The sequence below is a fragment of the Mobula hypostoma genome, chromosome X1 (genome assembly GCF_963921235.1).
Source record: "Mobula hypostoma chromosome X1, sMobHyp1.1, whole genome shotgun sequence".
Classification (NCBI taxonomy): Eukaryota; Metazoa; Chordata; class Chondrichthyes; order Myliobatiformes; family Myliobatidae; genus Mobula; species Mobula hypostoma.
The window spans coordinates 42,466,226-42,485,490 of NC_086128.1; the positions used below are offsets into that span (position 1 = coordinate 42,466,226).

Here is a 19,265-nt window from a genome sequence, read left to right on the forward strand (position 1 = left end):
ATGCTGACTATCCTTAATCAGTCCATGTCTATCCAAATACTTGTATTAAACTCGTCTCTCCTATTTCACCCAGTCTAGCCTGGTTACAAAAATAGCCTTCTGTATTATGTAGAGAAAACAATATTAAATATTTCTTAGGTGGATTTTCTCCATTCCTATACTAAGGATGCAGAAGCTTTGAGCAGCACCCAATCAGAGAGGTCAGAACCTCGAGAAGTCAAAGTTCACTCAGGTTCACCAATTGAGTTGAAAAGGCAGCGACTCACGGCAGTTTGGAGCTTTGAGCAGCGCCCAGTTAGAGAGATCAGAAGCCTGAGAAGACGTAGTTCACTCAGGTTTGCTGAATGGTAGAAAAGCCAGTGACTCGCAGCAGTTTTGAGCTTTGAGCAGCTGCCAATCTGCGATCAGGATTGATTGGCAAGAACAAGTTAAACTGAGGCAGGGGCAAGCGGAGTAAGAGTGGGGATCTTGAGGCTTTAGCTCTTTGAGGCTTCAGCGAGAGAAGGCAAAAAAAAAGCTGTAGGTAGAGTTTATTGTTCTTCCTTCTTTATATTTGCTCAGTTAGAACAATAGAAATGCCAGGCAGGATAGTAGAATCCTCCTCTTGCGAGATGTGGGAAGTCAGGGAGACCTCCAGTGTCCCTGTCAACTACACTTGCAAGGAGTGCATCCAGTTGCTGCTTCCAACACTCCATGTTAAGTAGGTGGAAATGGAGCTAGATGAACTCTGGATCATTTGGGAGGCTGAGGTCACGATAGGTAGGACATAAAGAGAGGTAGTTACAGCCAAGGTGCAGGATACAAGAAACTGGGTGACAGTCAGTAAGGGGAAAGGGGTTAAGCAGCCAGTGCAGAGTACGCATGGGGTAATCACCTTTGATAACAGGTATACCATTTTGGATACTGCTGTTGGGGGAGGGGTGACCTAGCAGATGAAAGTCGGAGTGGTCAGGTCTATGCTACTGAGTCTGACTCTATGACTCAAAAGTGAAGGGGTGGGGAGGAGAGACTACTGTGGTGATAGGCGATTCATTAGGAAGTTCTATGGATGGGAACAAGATTCCTGGATAGTTTGTTGCCTCCCAGGAGCCAGGGTCTACGACATCACAAATCAAGTCCTCAGCATTCTTTAGCAGAAGGGTAAACAGCCAGAGGTTGTGGTGCATAATGACATATGCAGGAAGAGTGACGAGGTTCTGCAAAGTAAGTTCAGGGAGTTAAGTGATAAGTTAAAGGGCAGGACCTCCAGGGTTGTGATCTCAAGATTGCTACTCATGCTGCATGCTAGTGAGACTAGAACTAGGAAGATTATACAGTCTAATGTGTGGCTAAGAAGTTGGCGTAAGAGGGAGGGCATAGGATTTTTTGATCATTGGGCTCCCTTCCAGGGAAGGTGGGACATGTACAGAAGAGACAGTTTGAACCTGAACTGGAAGGGGACTAATATCATAGTGGGAAGGTTTGCTAGTGCTGTGGGCGGGGTGTTTAAACTAGAGTTGCAGGGGGATGGAAACCAGAACAGTTAGTGAAGAGGTTGTGGAGACAGATGTTGTTAACACCTCAGACAAAGTCAGGAATCAAAAGGTTGATCATAGTGCAACCATTGCCCTGAGTTGCATATATTTCAATGGAAGTAGTATTGTAGGAAAGCAGATGAGCTCAGGGCTGGATCGACACTTGGAATTATGATATTGTAGCCAGTGGTGAGACTTGGTTGCAGGAGGGGCAGGACTGGCAGCTCAATATTCTGGGGTTCAGTTGTTTTAGAAACGACTAGAGCGTGAGGGATTAAAGGAGGAGGAGTGGCGTTATTAGTCAGGGAAAACGTCACGGCAGTGCTCAGTCAGGAGAATTTGTCTTGGTGAGGCGTTCTGGGTGGAACTGAGGAATAAGAAAGGTATGACCATGTGAATGGGGCTATATTACAGACCATGCAACAGTTCAAGGGATTTAAAGGAACAGAATTTGTAAAGAGATCACAGACCATTGCAAGAAACATAACATTGTTGTAGTAGGCAATTTTAACTTTACATATATTGACTGAGACTCCTATACTGTAAAGGACTGGATGGGACAGAGTTTATTAAATGTGTTCAGGAAAGTCTCCTTAATTAGTACGTAGAAGTCCCAACGAGAGTGTGTTTGATACTTCATCTCCTATTAGGGAATGAGACTGGACAGGTGACAGAAATTTGTGTAGAACACTTTGTATCTAGTGATCACAATACCATAGGTTCCAAAGTAAATATGCAAAAAGATAGATCTAGTCTGCAGGGTGTGATCCTAAATTGGAAAAAAGGCCAATTTTGATGGTATCAAAAAGAATCTGGCAAGTGTGGATTGGAACAAGCTGTTTTCTGGCAAATGTGTGCTTGGTAGATGGGAGACCTTCAAAAGTGAAATGTTGAGAGTTCAAAGCTTGTATGTGCCTGTCAAAATAGAAGGTAAAGATAACAGGCGTAGAGAACCTTTATTTTCAAGAGATATTGAGGCCCTGGTTGAGAAAAAAAAAAGGAGGTGCATAGCTGGTACAGGCAGGTAAGACCAAATGAGGTGCATATGGAGTATAAGAAATGCTTAAGAACATCTGAGAAAGAAATCAGGAAGGCTAAGAGGCATGAGGTTGCCCTCACAGACAAGGTGAAGGAGAATTCTCAAGGATTCTATGGATATGTTAAGAGCAAAGGGATTACAAGGGACAAAATTTGTCCCCTGGAAGATCAGAATGGTAATCCATGTGTGAAGCCAAAAGAGATGTGGGAGATTTTAAATAAACGTTTTCCATCTGCATTCACTCAGGAGATGGACAGAGAGTCTATAGAAATGAGAAAAGCTGCATCAACTTCCTGGATGCTATAAAAATTACAGATGAGGAGGTGTTTGCTGTCCTGAGGCAGATTAGAGTGGATAAATCCCCAGGGCCTGACAAGGTGTTCCTTTGGACCCTGCGGGAGGCAAGTGCAAAAATTGCCAGGGCCCTAACAGACATATTTAAATCATCCTTAGCAACAGGTGAGGTACCAGAAGATTGGAGGATAGCCAATGTTGTTCCACTGTTCAAGAACGGCTCTAAAAATAAACCAGGAAATTATAAGTTAGTGAGCCTGACATCGGTAGTGGCAAGGTTATTGGAAGTTATTCTAAGGACTGGATATATAAGTATTTGAATAGACGTAGATGGATTAATAATAGTCAACATGGCTTTGAGTGTGGTAGGTTATGTCTAACCAATCTTACGGAGTTTTTTTGAGGAAGTTACTGTTGATGAGAGCAGGGCAGTGGATACTGTCTATATAGACTTTAGCACGGCATTTGACATGGCCCCACATCGGAGGTTGGACAAGAAGGTTCAGTATCTTGGCGTTCAAGATGAGGTAGTAAATTGGACTGGACATTGGCTTTGTGGGGGAAGACAGAGAGTGGTAGTAGATTGCTGCCTCTCTGACTGGAGGCCTGTGACTAGTGGAGTGCTGCAAGTATCGGTGCTGGGTCTGTTGTTACTTGTAGATGGAATTTAATGCAGACAAGTGTGCGAGGTGTTGCACTTTGGTAGGACCAATCAGGGTAGGTCATATACAGTGTGTGGTAGGGCACTGAGAAGGGATCTGGGAATACAGGTACTTAATTCATTAAAAGTGGCGGCATAGGTAGATAGGGTCATAAAGAAAGCTTTTGGCACATTGGCCTTCATAAATCAAAGTATTGAGTGCAAGAGATAGTAGGTTATGTTGAAGTTGTACAAGAGATTAGTGAGGCCTAATTTGGAGTATTGTGTGCAGTTTTGGTCATCTAATTGATTGCAGGAAAGATGTAAATAAGATTGAAAGAGTACAGAGATGCAAGCAGACTTTTTCTACTGAGGTTGAGTGGGACAACAACCAGAAGTCATGCGTTAAAGGTGAAAGGTGGAAAGTTGAAGGGAAATATGAGTGGAAACTTCTTCCCTCAGACTGTCGTGAGAGTGTGGAATGAGCTGTCAGTACAAGTGGTGCATAGAAGCTTGACTTCAATGTTTAAAAGAAGTTTGGATAGATACATAAGTGGTAGAGATATGGAGGGCCACGGTTCCGTGGCAAACCAACGAGAGTAGGCAGTTTAAATGGTCTGGCATGGACTAGATGGGCTGAAGGGCCTGTTTCTGCGCTGTACTTTTCAATGACTCTATTCGCTAAGTACTATTCAGAAATTCAAAATTAGATTTTGACTTGACTTCCTTTTTCGTATCACTTTCAGAGGTGGTATTCCATAAAAGTTATATTGGACTAAACAGCCAATTTGAAAAAAAATATATAAATTATTCTTTGAGGTCTCTGCCAGGATATATTTAAATTTAGTGGAAAATGACGCTGAACTCCAAAGACTAAAGTATATGTGGTTAACACACATAAGGTATGCATAACCGACAGTACAATATACACATACAGTACCAGTTTTTTGGATGCTGGGGGATGGAATGATTCAGTCCACTGGTCATAGAATCCTTTGAAGCTGTTTTACTTAATAGGAACTCCTGAAGTTTTAGTTTGACTTCTGTACTAGCTATTGCACCTAAAGAGTAGAAGGGGAACATATGAGAATACACAAGTCATAACAAATACTTTTTTCTTAAGCAGCAACAGTTAATTGTATTGTCCTTAGTACCACAGTTTTACAGTTGTTCTTCCTCATAACCTGAATGTTTCAGAAAGTTAAAACTTGAATCTGTATTGGTTTGGTTCAGCAACTGCAGCCTCTTGTCTCCACTTACCACCTTCTAGTCTCTGTCTCAAGCTCCATCCTTCCCTCTCTGCCCCACTCTTACTTCCCCTTTCCTTACCTGTCTCTACTTTAGGAGTTTGTAAAGACTTGGCATGACATCTAAAACTCTGACAAACATCTATAGATGTGTAGTGGAAAGAACATTGACTGGCAGCATCACAGGTAAAGTTCTCTCTACCACTGAGCACATCTATATGAAGCATTGTTCAGGAAAGCAGACCCATCATCAGGGACCCCTCACAACCCAGGACATGTTCTCTTCTCGCTGCTGCTGTCAGGAATGTGGTACAGGAGCCTCAGGACTCACACCACCAGGTTCAGGACCAGTTATTACCCCTCAATCATTAGGCTCTTGATCCAAGGGTATAACTTCATTCAGCTTCACTTACCCCATCATTGAAAAGTTCCCACAACCTATGGACTCACTTTTGAGGACTCTTCGTTTTATGCTCTTGATATTTATTGCTTATTTATTTATTGTTATTATTCCTCTCTTTTTCTATTTGCAGTTTGTTGTCTTCTGCACACTGGCTGAATGTCCAAGTTGGTGTGGTCTTTCATTGATTCTATTATGGTTGTTATTCTATTATGGATTTTTTGTGTATGTTTGCAAGAAAATGAATCTCAGGGTTGTACATGGTGACATATATGTACTTTGATAATAAATCTACTTTGAACTTACCGCCCACTAGCTGTTGTCTCCTAACTATATCCTATCTACACCTGCATTTGGCTCCACCGGTCATCATTCCCCCTCCTCACCTGGTTCAACCTACCACATGCCATTTTGTACTGGCAATCTTCTCTCCACAGACTCAATCTTGATGCTTTATTTTTAACCCAAACATCAACTATCCCTTTACCTCCACAGATGCATCCTAACTTACTGAATTTCTTAGTTTGCTTTTTGATCCAGATTACAGCATCTTTAGTCTTTTGTGTCTCTTAGTTTAGTTGCTTAATGCTTAACTTTTACATGCTTTTGAAAACTCTACCATTTATCAAACTGTACCAAAATTATAAAATAGGGCAACAAATAATATAATATGAAAAAAAATAATGATACTACATTGAACATTCTAACCAGCAGACATAGAAAATTAGTCAAATTTTTTTCAAAAATATAAAACATATTGTATCCTGTGTTTTATGGTAGCTCATCACGAGTGGGGGCGTGGTAAAAACAAAAGGAATAAGGTATGTATTTGTGCTATGTTGGGGCAGTTTGCAGCTGGGGGCCAAAGGATGGCATATTTTTTGTTGGATGCTCAATTACGTTTAATTTTGTTTATGTTTCATTGATTCAAGATTGCGTGTTTGCTAAATTGCTAATAAAGGATCAAATACATATTTTTGACTTTTGGAACAATTATTAGAGCTGAGGGAGCATAATAGAAGTATAACAAATCCATGGGGGTTGCCAGCAGCAGCAATTTGGTTTGGTTAGAATTGGCCACTACATTCGGTCAGCAAAAGATTTCGACAATTATACCTAAAGAACATCAGCATTCAGATTGATCTCTGAAATTACAGGCACTGAAACTAGGAGCAGCTTGTGGCAAGTAACGACATTTTGTTGATTCATGTTGGGTGTTTGGGTTTGGACCACAGTTTGAATGCCTGTCCAATTGGGGAGCCTAAGCTTTATAGTGTGGTGTTTGCCTTAGTGTTCAGCACTTGGTTCTGTTGAAATGCTGAACTATTTTGATTGTCGCCATCTGAATTGAATTGCCATTGCTTTGTCTGCTTCGCGCACTTGGAAAACAACATGAGTCAAGCTGGTAGCAGTGACCTTGAAGTCAGGACTAAGACAGAAATAAAACTTACTGGGGAAGCTTTGGTGACTAGAATTGACAACTTTTGAGACGAGTATAATAAAACTGTTAAAAAGATTAAAGATTTAGTATCATTAATTATTTACAAGTTGAGCAAGATATTTCACAAGTGCAGTGTCATTTGGATGATCTAAAAAATTTTCATGAAGATGTTTCTAAGTGATATAACTTGTTGTTGTCTTTAATGCCTATCTCTGAGCAAGATAATAAACCGAAAGCTATGTAAACATTGATACACTTATTAACAGTCACAGCAGAGCTAAACAATGGTTGAAACAAGCATGTGATGTTGAAGGTCAAATTACTGGAGGAAATGAAAATATTTATAAAGCCACAGAGCATGCTGTCACTACGCATAAAGCTGATGACTTTCAGGATGAAGTGTACTCTGAAGACAGCGCGTCTAATGTGTGTGCAGCAGGTTCTTTTGCTAGCAGAGCGACCCATGCGCCAGATACCTCCTTGGCACGCATTAGAATGGAGGCTGATTTAGCTGAGTTATGCGCAAGACAACAAATATTGAGGGATAAACACGCACTGGACGAAAAGATGGAACAGTTTTGGAGAAGCCATGAAGAAAATACGGAACAGCTTTGGAGAAGCCAGGAGCAGATGGAAGGACAGCTTCAGAGAAAGATGGAGCAGCTTAAGCTGCAGGAAGAAATTCCATCCAAGATGGCCACAGCTAAAGTGCAAAGGGCTTTAAATGCGGTGGGTGTGAAACATGCTCCAGCAGGAAAGTTCTATGGTGTGAGTTCCTATGTTGACATGGCACAGAAAAAGTCCAACATACGTGATATCAATGTGGATACATTTATTCCTTGAATATCTATGAGCCTCAAGTTTGAACCCCAAGGTGCAGTTCAGGGTGTTCACTCTCAGCCTGCACCAAGGAGGCACTCTGAATCTATGCCATATCCAATAGCACAAGGTGCTTCTGAGGACATTCATTTACAGTATAGTGACACTTGTGTTGCAGATGATAAAAGTCTAAGGCCATAAGGACACAAAAGCAAATAACAAGCATAGTGAAGCAATAACAGCACATTGAATCTCTGCCTAAAAGAGAGATTCAAATCTTTGATCGTGATCCATTGCTGTATCATTCACTTGAGGGGTTTCAAGACTGATAATTATGGTCTCTGTTTTCTCCAACAGTTCACTGGAAATTACGTTAAAGAGCCTGTCAAAGGTTTCCAGTGAGCCAGCCCAGAGCAGGGATATCTAAAGGCCCAAGCTTTTCTGCGGGAACATTTAGGTGATGAGTACAAAATTGCTGCGGCCTACAAGGTAAAGGCTCCTTCTTGGCCGCATATCAAATCAGAAGACGTGAAAGCTCTTCAAAATTAGTTTTTTTTAAAGAGGCTGTTGCAATGCCATGGAAGATGTGCAGGACATAACACGAGTTGGACATGCCTGCTAATATGTGGATTGTTGTAAACAAATTGCCCCGTAAACTCAGAGAAAAATGGAGGTTGGTAGTCTGTAAACTGCAAGAGAGGCACAACCGTAAGGTCACTTTCACTGATGTTGTTGATTTTATTGAAAGATAAGTAAAGATTGCTACACACCAAGTGTCTGGGAACGTACATGATGCTACACCACCAGCAGTAAGCAAGCCGTGAACAAAACTGTATCACAAATTCATTCTAAGGCTAAAGGAAGCAGCTTTGCCACTACTGTAGCTCCGGTGTAAAGTGAAGCTGCAACTGAGCCTGGAGCTGATGAAAAGTGTTCAAATTCGCAACAAGCCGTAGAAGAATTAATGACAGCAGCAAGTAATGCCCTGGTATCTAATGGCCTTACAGGGGGCTGGTGATCATGATTATAAACTTCCGATAATTCCAGTTTAGATAAAGTCTAAGAAGAGTAACAGTGGTTACTTATGCTTTCCTTGGTCAAGGAAGTACAGTGTTCTGCACAGTGAGCCTTAAGAACAAGCTCAACCTGACAAGACAAGGAACATGTGTTCTCTTACGCACCTTGGGTCAAGAGAAGGTTGTGAGTAGTTATCTCGTTTCAGGATTGGAAGTAGCTGTCTTAGATCGTGAAAACTACTGTAAACTGCCTAATGTCTATACGCAGGAAGGGATAGGTATACCTGTTTATGAAGGGAACATTCCTCAACAGAGGGATTTTCAGGAATGGTCTCACTTGAAGCATATTCATTTGCCAGAAATTGAGCAGCTGATAGGGGTGAATGTGCCAAAAGCACTGGAGCCATTGCATGTAATTTGCAGTGTTAATGATGGACCCTATGCAATCAGAACAATGTTGAAAGGAGACCATGGTGGTAGAAGAGACCTTGCTTAGCCAAAGCTGACAGTTAACAAGATTTCAGTTTTGAACTTCAATGAGCTTTGGCAGCAGCCATTCAAAGTGGATTTTCCTGAATGCAGTCAAGAGGAACAAACTGGCTTGTCAGGAAAAGATCATGATCCAGGATAGTCTGCTCACCAGAGAAAGGACATTTGTGTGACTATTGAGGTTTCATGACTCCTGCGTCTTGGTTGCCTGTAGTTGTAATTATTATAGTACAGTAATTAGGGGGCTGGAATGTAGGGGCCACACATCTGTTCTCTATCTGCATTGTATTCTGTGTTGCGCATTTATTATGGTAACTAGTCATATGAGTGGAGGTGTGGTAAAAGCAAAGGAAATAAGTTGCATATTCGTGCTTTTTTTGGGGGTAGTTTGCAGCTGGGGGCCGATGGATGTCATATCTTTTGTCGAATGTTCAATTATGCTTAATTTCACTTCGTTACGCTTAAAATTCATTGCTTCAAGATTGTATGTTTGCTAATAAAGGATAAAATACATATCTTCGATGTTTGGAACAATCATTATTGGAGCTGAGGGCACTTCACACAAGTATAACAAATCCATGGAAGTTGCCAGCAGCAGCAATTTGGTTTGATTAGAATTAGCTGCTACAATAATACTTATTCAAAATGCCCATTTATTTAATCAAGAAAATTAAATTTTATACAAATGAGAGTAGTGAAGAAACCAATCCTTTGTAGTAACTATTTAGATTAGTGTTACTCTATTGAAAAGATCACCTAACTGTGGGTACAATGCCCCATTGGTGGAGTTATAGATGTAAGCAATATAAAATTTAAATGAACAAAGTTCAATTTGTTCTATTTTGATTACTTCTTGCAATATCAAATAGATTTTTCTTAAACTAAACTTTCTGAAGTTCAAAATACAATGCTGACAACATAATATTCAGTTCTGAAAACTCAGAAGCTATTATTTCCTCACTGCAAGATATTCTGTTTGCATCATCAGGATGAATACAGAGCTAATGGCAATAGAAAACGGTATTGCAGAGCCCTCTTGTACCTCCTAGTGGTAAATTGAAAGGGGTACTATCTGAGTACTGAAATCAGGTTATTGCTGTTCAAACTTGATTATAGACTTATTAATGTGCACTACTAGGATATACCACCAACAAAATACTAAATATGAAGGTGTTCATAGGAAGGGAAATTTTGACAAAGATATATTAACATTTTTGAATATATTAATAAATTTATTAGATCATTTGTTTTATTTTCTGAAATATGGGAGAATGTTCTTTTTTTTAAATAAGTTGAGTGAAAAACTCAACTCTCTGCTTAGCTTCAAATCTGCGGCAATGTGTTTCACAGACTGCCACGTCAGTGTAACATAAATCCTAGTCTCCAAAGTAAATTCTCTTGTGCATCATAGATCTTCTCCCTGTACTCTTGGGAGCTCAACTGGGGCAGGTTTTGGAATCTGAACAAAAGCTCAGATTCACACACAGATTCCTTACTTTCCTTGCCTTTCTCTTTGTTCCGAAGCATAAGTAACTGCTGCTCCAGCCTCTGTTTCTCCAATTCTTCAAGCCGTTGCTGTTCAAGCTTGCGCTGTTGTTCCAATTCTTGCTGACGCTTCACTGCAAGGATCTCCTGTTGTTGCTTACACAAATGACATAGAAGTCCAGGTAAACAGGAAATTTTACAAATTTAATAGAACCATTTACAAGCCATTCATAGAGTACCACCAACTTATTTGGAATACATCAGAGTAGAATAATAATTCATTAGTCCAACTGCAAGGAAGCCTACCAAGAAAAACTCAGCTGTTCCCAAGAAATACTTATGTTCCATACGACACTATAATTATACAACAAGCTTATCAGACAAGGATATAAATACTGTAGTACTGGATGCAATCAACTATACAGTCTCATCAATTGCATCTTTGAATATACCGACTATAAAGGATGAGATGGCTGACAATATTCCAATTTTTCCCCAACATCACAGTGTCTTATTGAGAGTTGTAAAAAAGATTTCCTTCAAAGTTTAATCTGACAGAAGTTCAAACTCCATTTTTTAAATTAGGCTTAAATCAAAACTGAAAAAGCTGGAAGCACTCAATGGGGGGGGGGGCGGGGGAGTAGATTAGCTTCTGTGAAAAGAGTAACTCAGACAATGTTTCTAGTCTGAGACCTGAAACAATAACTCGGTTTCTCTTTCAATGGATGCTGCTTGTCCTACCAAGTGCTTCCAGTATTTTGCTTTTATTCCAGTTTTCCCAAGATCAGCATTTTAAAATAAAATTCCCAATTGAGCTTTTATTATTCTAGCTACCATATTTATAACTAGATATGAAGTCCAAATTTAAAATAAAACTGTTTTCATACCTGTAACAAAAATGTTTCTACTCTTGGCAAAGGTAATTGATAAATTTAAGATTGTTAAATAGATTAAACTTACAAAAATGCATTAAAATATCAGATTGAGATTACTGCAGGTAGATCACAAGGAATAAGGGAGAGAGACTGTAATGCCTGAAAAAGTCTCGGAAATACTTTTGATGTTTTCATGAAAAGTGTAACCCCACCATGGACGGTCCTAAGCCTGGCTGCAAAATGAGGGTTCGGCATAGGGTTAGCAACTCCATTCCATATAAAAAAAGTTACAGAAACGCCAAAGACCTCATCCCCAGGAGAGGCAGGATACACCAAGATGATGGGCCATACCTGCGGATAATTTGAAAGACTGGCACAGGACAGAGGACTCTGGCAAGCTGCTGTCGGTGGCCTAGTGTTCAGTAGGGGTGATGGGCTTAACAAACCATTAAAAATGTGACCACCATAAAAAGTGCAATCAGCCATAACTGACTAAATATCCTGTGCATCAAACTATGTTCACTTTTCAAATATAGCTTATTTTATCGTGTCTTTTAAAAAATATGGCAAGATTATCAATAGAAGAAGAGGAAAGCCCTTAAGTCCGAGTGGAGTCATCGGGACGCCGTCATGACGGCATTTTTTTTTTTTAGCAGGCTTTCTTATTTTTATGAGGCTGAGTTGCTAGCTCGACGCTCAACCCAGCACGGATGGAAAGCGTGCAAGGGAGCTGGCTATATTCGAACTCAGGAGCCTTTGCTCCAAAGACCGGCACTGATGCCACTACGCCACCAGTCGGCAAGTTTATCAGTAATGCAATAAAATTTAATGAACAATCAACTTTTATTGATAATGTGAATTTGCCTAAATATGTAAAAACAGTGGAAAAAATAACATGCAAGTTCACACAGTGAATGTTTACAATAAAATTAAAAATATTGTTTAAGTAATATAATCAAAATTATTTTAGGTAACATAAAAATACAACTATTGGAAAAGTTAACAGGTAGAGTCATAGAACACTACACATAGATACTGGCTCTTCAGTCCCGCAAGTCCATGCTGACCAGGGAACCCACCCACCTAGTCCCAATTTCCTGCATTCAGCTTGCACGTACCTGTACTTATCCAAGTGCTTTTTAAATAATACTACTGTACCTCCTCAAGCACCATCTTTGGCAGCTTGTTCAATATAATTATTCCCTCTGTGTGAAAAAATTACCCCATAAGTCCCTTTCCCTTCTCCCACTAAATCTATGGCCCCTACCTTGGACTCCGCAGCTCTGTTCCCAACAACCTCATCTATGCCCCTCATAATTTTAAAACCTTCTGTAAGATCATGCCTCATTCTCCTACGCTTCAAGGAATAAAGACTTAGCCTGGCCTACCTCTCCCTATAACTCAACCCGCTAGTCCTTGTAACATCTTTGTGAGATTTATATGATAATCTTCATAAATCTATAATTATAATTTTCTCAACAAAAGCACTGTTAATCTGTGATCTACAATGATAACTTTTCAGCAGTCTACAAATGAATTATTCTTTTCATACAGGTAGCATGCGGTAGGAAGTGAAATATTATGTCGAACTTCCTAATCTCTTGTTTCGGAACATTTCTAGAAATGATATTCAATAGAATGCATATCAAAGATAGTGTTAAGGTAAAGAGTGTCATTAAATTCTTAGCTTACATGAATAACTTGGAATAATCAAAGTACCTTCAAATGTTCCTGTATCTGAACCTCATGTTGTCTTGTCAGATGTTCATGTTGTTTCTGGAACTCAGCAAATAATAGCTGCTTCTGGATCTGCTGCTGCTGCTTAAGCATCAATAGTTCATGTTGCAGCTGCTGTTCGCGAAGGAGAGGGTCAACGTTCGAAACTGGGATTCTTGGATCTGTTCTCAAATCAACTGGAGTGGCAGTCTGCATAGTGACGGGCAGGGAGGATTTAACTTCAACTGCTGTGTGAAAGACAAAATAGATTTTAGAAAACAAAGCAACATTTTAAAATCACTAGACACAGAAAATGTTATGAACTAGATACAACAAATAACTGCATAACAGTTTAATCTAATCAGAAATAGGAGATGATTACTATGCCATTTTGCCATGAATAAAATTTTGCAACAGTTCTTTAGTAATGTCAAAAGAACCCAAAAGTTTGCAGTTGTGACCCCTACATGAAATTTAGATATAGTCATTTACTTCTGAGCTGAAGTAGTACAGGATGAAGAAGCATTCTGTGGCACGGAACTCCTAATGGCCTGCTACGTTTTGAATCATTGTACAGATCTACACTAATTAGCGAACTCTAACTAAGATCTAAAATGAACTAAGTCTGTACTAATCTGTAGCTAATTAACCTACCAAAACAACTTTTGCAATCTTAGCCGACAGCAATCTTAGTCAATTTATGGAAACTTGGGGTTACAGATTAGTCCTCAGAACCCTTATTTGACTCACGCAGTGTCCATATTTAAAAATATTATTCTCAGAGAAAGATGATCAAGGGCAATTTTGGTGGTCTGGTCCCAAGGCAGATAAATAAAAGTTTCAATCTGCCATGACTTCCGAAGTGGTCTATAAACACTGCATATAGAGACAAAATATCTTTTTATGTCTCTTCTACAAAAAAAAATTTGAAATGAAAATGAATTAACAAAGTTTATTAAAAAAAAATTGAATACCAAACTTAGTAACCAAATGCTAAGAAATGCAGCAAGGAGTTGTTGAAGAAATGTACAAGCTCATGTTGTATGTTGATGAGAATGTTTGGGCAAATACATCAAGAAGGCCATTGCATAACAACAGGTGTAATCATTAGGGAGCGCCTGTTAAGCACAAAGTTACTAATGTATTACAAATAAAGTTCTCACGAGCTTAAATACATTTTCATGAAAATTTTTGTCACAAGCTGCAATGCACTACTTGCTGAAGGAAGAAGGAACAACATGTAACATTATGATGTCATTAAGGTCCAAAGAGACACATTAAAGTCCTCTTTGGCTTCCCGAAATGGGGTCTAATAACATTATTTGAGATAAGCAGGGTAAGTTCTCTCTGCCTTGGTGAAAAGCAAATGAGTTATAAGCTTGGAAACTTGGTTTGAACACAGATAGAAGTGCTGTGTATAGTTCTAATCTCCTGAGATCTAAAAAAATTCTGAAGGGATTTGATAGGGCATACAGAGGGAAGATGTACCTAAGCATGGGAGTCTAAAATGAGAAACCAAAGTACAAAATAGCCCGGTTTAAAATAGAAATTGTTAATTAAAGTGGTGAAAGTGTGAAATTCGCCATCACATGGAATAAACAAGTCAAAGTCAGTTTGCAATTTCTCCCTTAGATCCCTTCCAGAAATTTTTGCTTCTCACTTAAACCTGTCCTCATTTTTGACACCTTTGCTATGGGGAAAAGTTTAGAGTCATTGACTCTGAATGTACAACACAGAGAAAGGCCTTTTGGTCTGTTTCTGTGCATGCCATTTTACTTACCCCATAGCGATTCCATTTCCCCATATTTGGTCCATAGCATTCTGTGCTTTGGTGATTCAAGTGTTTATTTCTTAATATCTACCCTATTTATGCACCTCAATTTTATACATCTCTATTGAGTCTCCACTCAGCCTGCTCTACTCCAAGGAAAATAAGTGCCTGTCCAATTCCTCCTCACAAATGAAACATTCCATTCCGGCCAACATTCCAGTGAATCCCATTTGCAACTTTCAATAGTAGCCAAACAATGTTTCATAAAGTTCTAGTGACCTTCCTGTTCTTATACTCTATGCCTTGGCTAATGATGAGAAGCATCCCATATAATACATATTTTCTTAACCATAGTATTTACCTGTACTGCCTCTGTAAAGATCTTTTGATATAAACACCAAAGTCCCTTTGTTCCTCAATACTTCTTAGAGCCCTACCATTTGGCCTTCCAAAATGCATCAACTTCACACTTAACAGGATTAAAATTTATCTGCTATTGCTCTGCCCAGCTTACTAGCTCATCAGTATCATTCTGTAACCAAACACCAACTTCCTCACCAGCAACACTACCACTATAATTTTCATATCATCTGCAAACATACCTCCTACATTGACATTTAAGTCATTAATATACAGATATCTGTAATATGCCACTGGTTGCAAGCTTACAACCTCAAAAGTAACCCTCTATCAATATCATCTGTCCCATATTACCAAGTCAAATTTAGATCTAATTTGTAATTTACCTTGGATTCCATGGTCTAACCTTTGGACTTTCTATGTGGGAACTTCGCAGAAGTCTTAATTAAGTCCATGTAAATTGCAACAACATCAATGTATTTAATCAGGTCCTCCAAAAAAAAACAACTCAGATAAATTCATGAGACCGGATCTACCACCAAAAGAAAATTTTGAGTATCCCTGACCAATCCATGCTTTTGCAAATCTACATTAATCTTATCTCTTGGATTGTTTTCCCAATAATTTCACAACCACTAACATTAAACTAACTGATGTATCTGATTTATCCTTTCATGAATAAGGGCAACGTATTTGTTATCTTCCATTTATCTGGCACGTCACTCGTGGGCAGAGGTTTAAATATTTCCATTAGGGCTCCTCTTCCCCTACCTTGCATAGCAGCCTGGCCTGGGGGATTTATTCACTTTTATGCTTGCTAAATATATATAATAAAATAGAAGGTCCATGTTTCCCATACATAGCTCAATAACATAACAACCTGGAAATCTGAAATCTTGCATCTAAGTTAGGTTTAGCATAAAGATGTGCACTACCCTCTCATTTTTTTCTGAAATTCCCATAGGAGTCCCTCTGTCAGCCAAAGGGGGCATAATTTTAATTTCTTTGTAGAAAATTGACGTTTTCCAGATCTGTGTTTGAGGTACTAAATGTTTGGATGGACCTGACCCAAATACTTTTGGTCTACCTGAACCACAAAGAGAAACCAAATATTTTCGCTCTGAGTTAGACAAATATATCTGAGAACTCTGAGATACTGGTAAAATGTTTTACATACTATTACAGAGACTGTTGATGATGACTAAGTGACTAAGGAAACATATTTCTTTTGGATGTTTCTGGAGCAACATAAAGACTTCCCTTATTAATCTATCTTTGGCTAAAAGTTTGAAGACAAAAACATGATAGCCCTGGCTGTGTCAGCATCAGGCACTGCTTCAATGTTTTTTGACAAGAGGGGTGTTATACATTTGGCTTTTAAACTGCCTTTAAATTTGACAAATGTGAAGGTTCCAATGTGTAACAGTGGTCAGGTAAGCGTAAAGGAAAGTATTCTAAAACATTACAAAATTATTGTCTGGGATGAATATACAATAGCTCACAAAACAAACACTGAAGGATTAGACTGAAAGATCTAAGGCATAATAAATTAAGTAGAGGTGTTACTTTATTACTAGCTAGATATTTTCGTCAAATGCTACCAGTAATTCCATTTGATATGAAAGTAATTGAATTGAAAGCATATATTCAAGCATTGTGTATTTGCAATTACACTGGAAAACTAAAATGCAAGTGCATTTGACAGATGATCTGTGACAAAGTTACTCAAATTAGGAAATGGGGAAATTATACATGTTGGCTCAACAGCAATGATTTTGATGAAAAACTTGTGCCATTTTACAAATATGGTGCTGGTGCCTCACATATTTTATTAATCACATCCTCAAATTTTGTTTAATAATCTCCTGTATAGTACCTTAAAGTCCAAATACAGTATGTCCACCGACTTTGCTAGCTACAGGCTGCAAAGTCCAACAGATTTCCAAACATGATTTTCTCTTCATAAATCTCTGCTGAATTTTATTATTTCTTATTGGCCTGCTACCGCTTCTTTAACAAGTAATTCAGAAGGCAAATAGTATGTTGCTCTTCATTACAAGGGAATCTGAGTAGAGTGGAGACATCTTGCTCCAAATTACATAGAACCCTGTTGAGACCAAATGGGAAAATATCAGGATAGATTTGTTTTAAGGAAAGTGCAGTGGGGGTTCAGCAGACTGATTCCAGGAATTGTGTGTTTGCTGTATGAAAAATTAAGCAGAATGAACAATAGCTCCTTGACTTTGGAAGAGAAGAGATCAAATTCTTAGGAAGCTGAGTCAGTAAATTCAGGGATTACTTTTCTCATGGTTTGAGTCTCTAGCATCAGAGATCACAGACTCAAAATATGACAAGAAGATTTTTTTTCCAGAATTGAGGGTAGTGAATCACTGGAGCTGCATGGGGCTCAGTCATTGAGATATTCACAACAAAGATCAATGGATTTTTGGATATTCTATGGATGTGTGAGTACTGAGATAAATGATTGGTCTTTTCATCAACTTAATTATGCAAAACAAAAGGACTGGATTTAAAATATCTTTATTACCTTGCAAATGGGAAATAATTACCCCTTATATAAATTTTATGGATCATTTAAGAACTTCTGATCAGATATCATAAAGGCCATTTCACAATTAGCAGCAGAATCATGCATATTGCAGAACCGTGAGGGGATTTAAGGCTGTAATCATGTTTGACGGTGGTTTATTTTAAAAAATATGTATTTCATCTTGCAGCAAGGAATACAGCAGAGTATGTAGATAATGTACTACACTGCAGAAAAAGAAATCATGGAATTGAGACTATATCTATTATTTTTGAAACAAACAGAACAAAAGTTCTACAGTAAGGGTGTGTTAACAATTTTTTTATGAAATGAATAGAGTGAAGCACCATATTCAAACATTGAGAATGGTCCAGTTAAAAAAAACGCAAGATGTCTTCCAGTAAGACATTTTCTATAGCAGTTTACATCCTGTTGTAATAAGATGTGGAGATAATGTGTGCAAATTTAACACATAGCTACCAGGAGCAATAACATAACAATATAACAGAATTTTCAGTGCTTTACATTTTTGATCCTCTTTCAAGTAATTTTATTAAAATGATGACAAATAAATACAAATAATAATGAAATCCCAAATTTGGATTTTGATAATCACACTTTAAGGAATCTATCTGATAACCCGTTGATTAAAGAGGGCTTATCGTGCATGATACATTTAATTTCAAACCCTTTGACCTCAGAATGTCCTGACACATAAATGATTTGCTTTCCTTCATTATTCAATCCTAGGAGTGAAGATTTTTTATAATGCAGCACAAGGTTTCCATGAGCCGTAGAACTGAACCTTCATCAAAAACCCTTTGCTCATGCAAAATTGATCAATGTACTTTGCATATATAACCTGTGCTGATAGAGGCCACTAGGCATGTACAGTGACATCAGAATCGAGTGTGCACTTTTATGTCTTGTTCAAAACTATTTATAGCTATAACGGCTGCACACATTATGAGCCCACACTAGGTTTCAAGCTTTAACTGAAATTTGAACTCTGCATTGGTATTATAATCCTACATGGCCAACTGTCAGAGAGCATAGATATCTTCTCCTTCAAGTGGTTTACATAACTTTCGTTAATACGCAGCTCTATCCCTTTTATCGCTAGTATCTTCTGGATCCAAATTGCCTGACTAACCAACCTCACCCCAATCACCTCTCCAACTTGATATTGGCCCAATAATCCAGCATGTTACCTTTAGTCAATTGATCCTTTCACATACCTGCTATCCAATACCCACTGACTTTATTAGATAGTTCTGTAATGGACACAACAAATGGCTTGAGACTGTTGATTGCAAGACTGGCTCTGTTCTGCACAAGATATGATAGAAATTTCAGCTAATGACCTTTGCCTAAAACAACCATTTGACCTAGCTTTGGTGTTCTAATGAAGCAACTTCTAGCCCCAAATGTTCTTCTGCCTGCTAACTTTTTTCCTTTAAGTGAAAAAACAGAAGCAAATTCATAATTGTGAGAAAATACACTCTTTGCTCCATGCATTAAGCGTTGATTAAAACTACTGTGGAAATAGTGCAAAACCAGCAAAATAATCAAATTATGCAAAAGACCATCACTAGTAATGAAAAGTGCTTC

At 38.6% G+C, this 19,265-nt stretch overlaps 1 protein-coding gene across 12 annotated transcripts in view; it reads right to left on the reverse strand.

Annotated features, from left to right (window-relative positions):
- Window positions 1–19,265, reverse strand: part of hdac5 (histone deacetylase 5) — a 330,728-nt gene that overhangs the window by 98,164 nt on the left and 213,299 nt on the right. For 9 of the 12 annotated variants that reach the window (XR_010016520.1, XM_063037380.1, XM_063037381.1 and 6 more), the window contains 3 exons: window positions 12,979–13,223; window positions 10,396–10,540; window positions 4,428–4,548 (listed from right to left, as the gene is read on the reverse strand). Coding sequence is in view for 11 of the 12 variants with exons in the window: in XM_063037380.1 (XP_062893450.1) it covers window positions 4,428–4,548; window positions 10,396–10,540; window positions 12,979–13,223 (511 nt within the window). In the remaining variant the exon portion in view is untranslated. The remainder of the gene's footprint in view (window positions 1–4,427; window positions 4,549–10,395; window positions 10,541–12,978; window positions 13,224–19,265) is intronic. The other 3 variants (XM_063037383.1, XM_063037377.1, XM_063037379.1) reach the window with 2 other exon arrangements.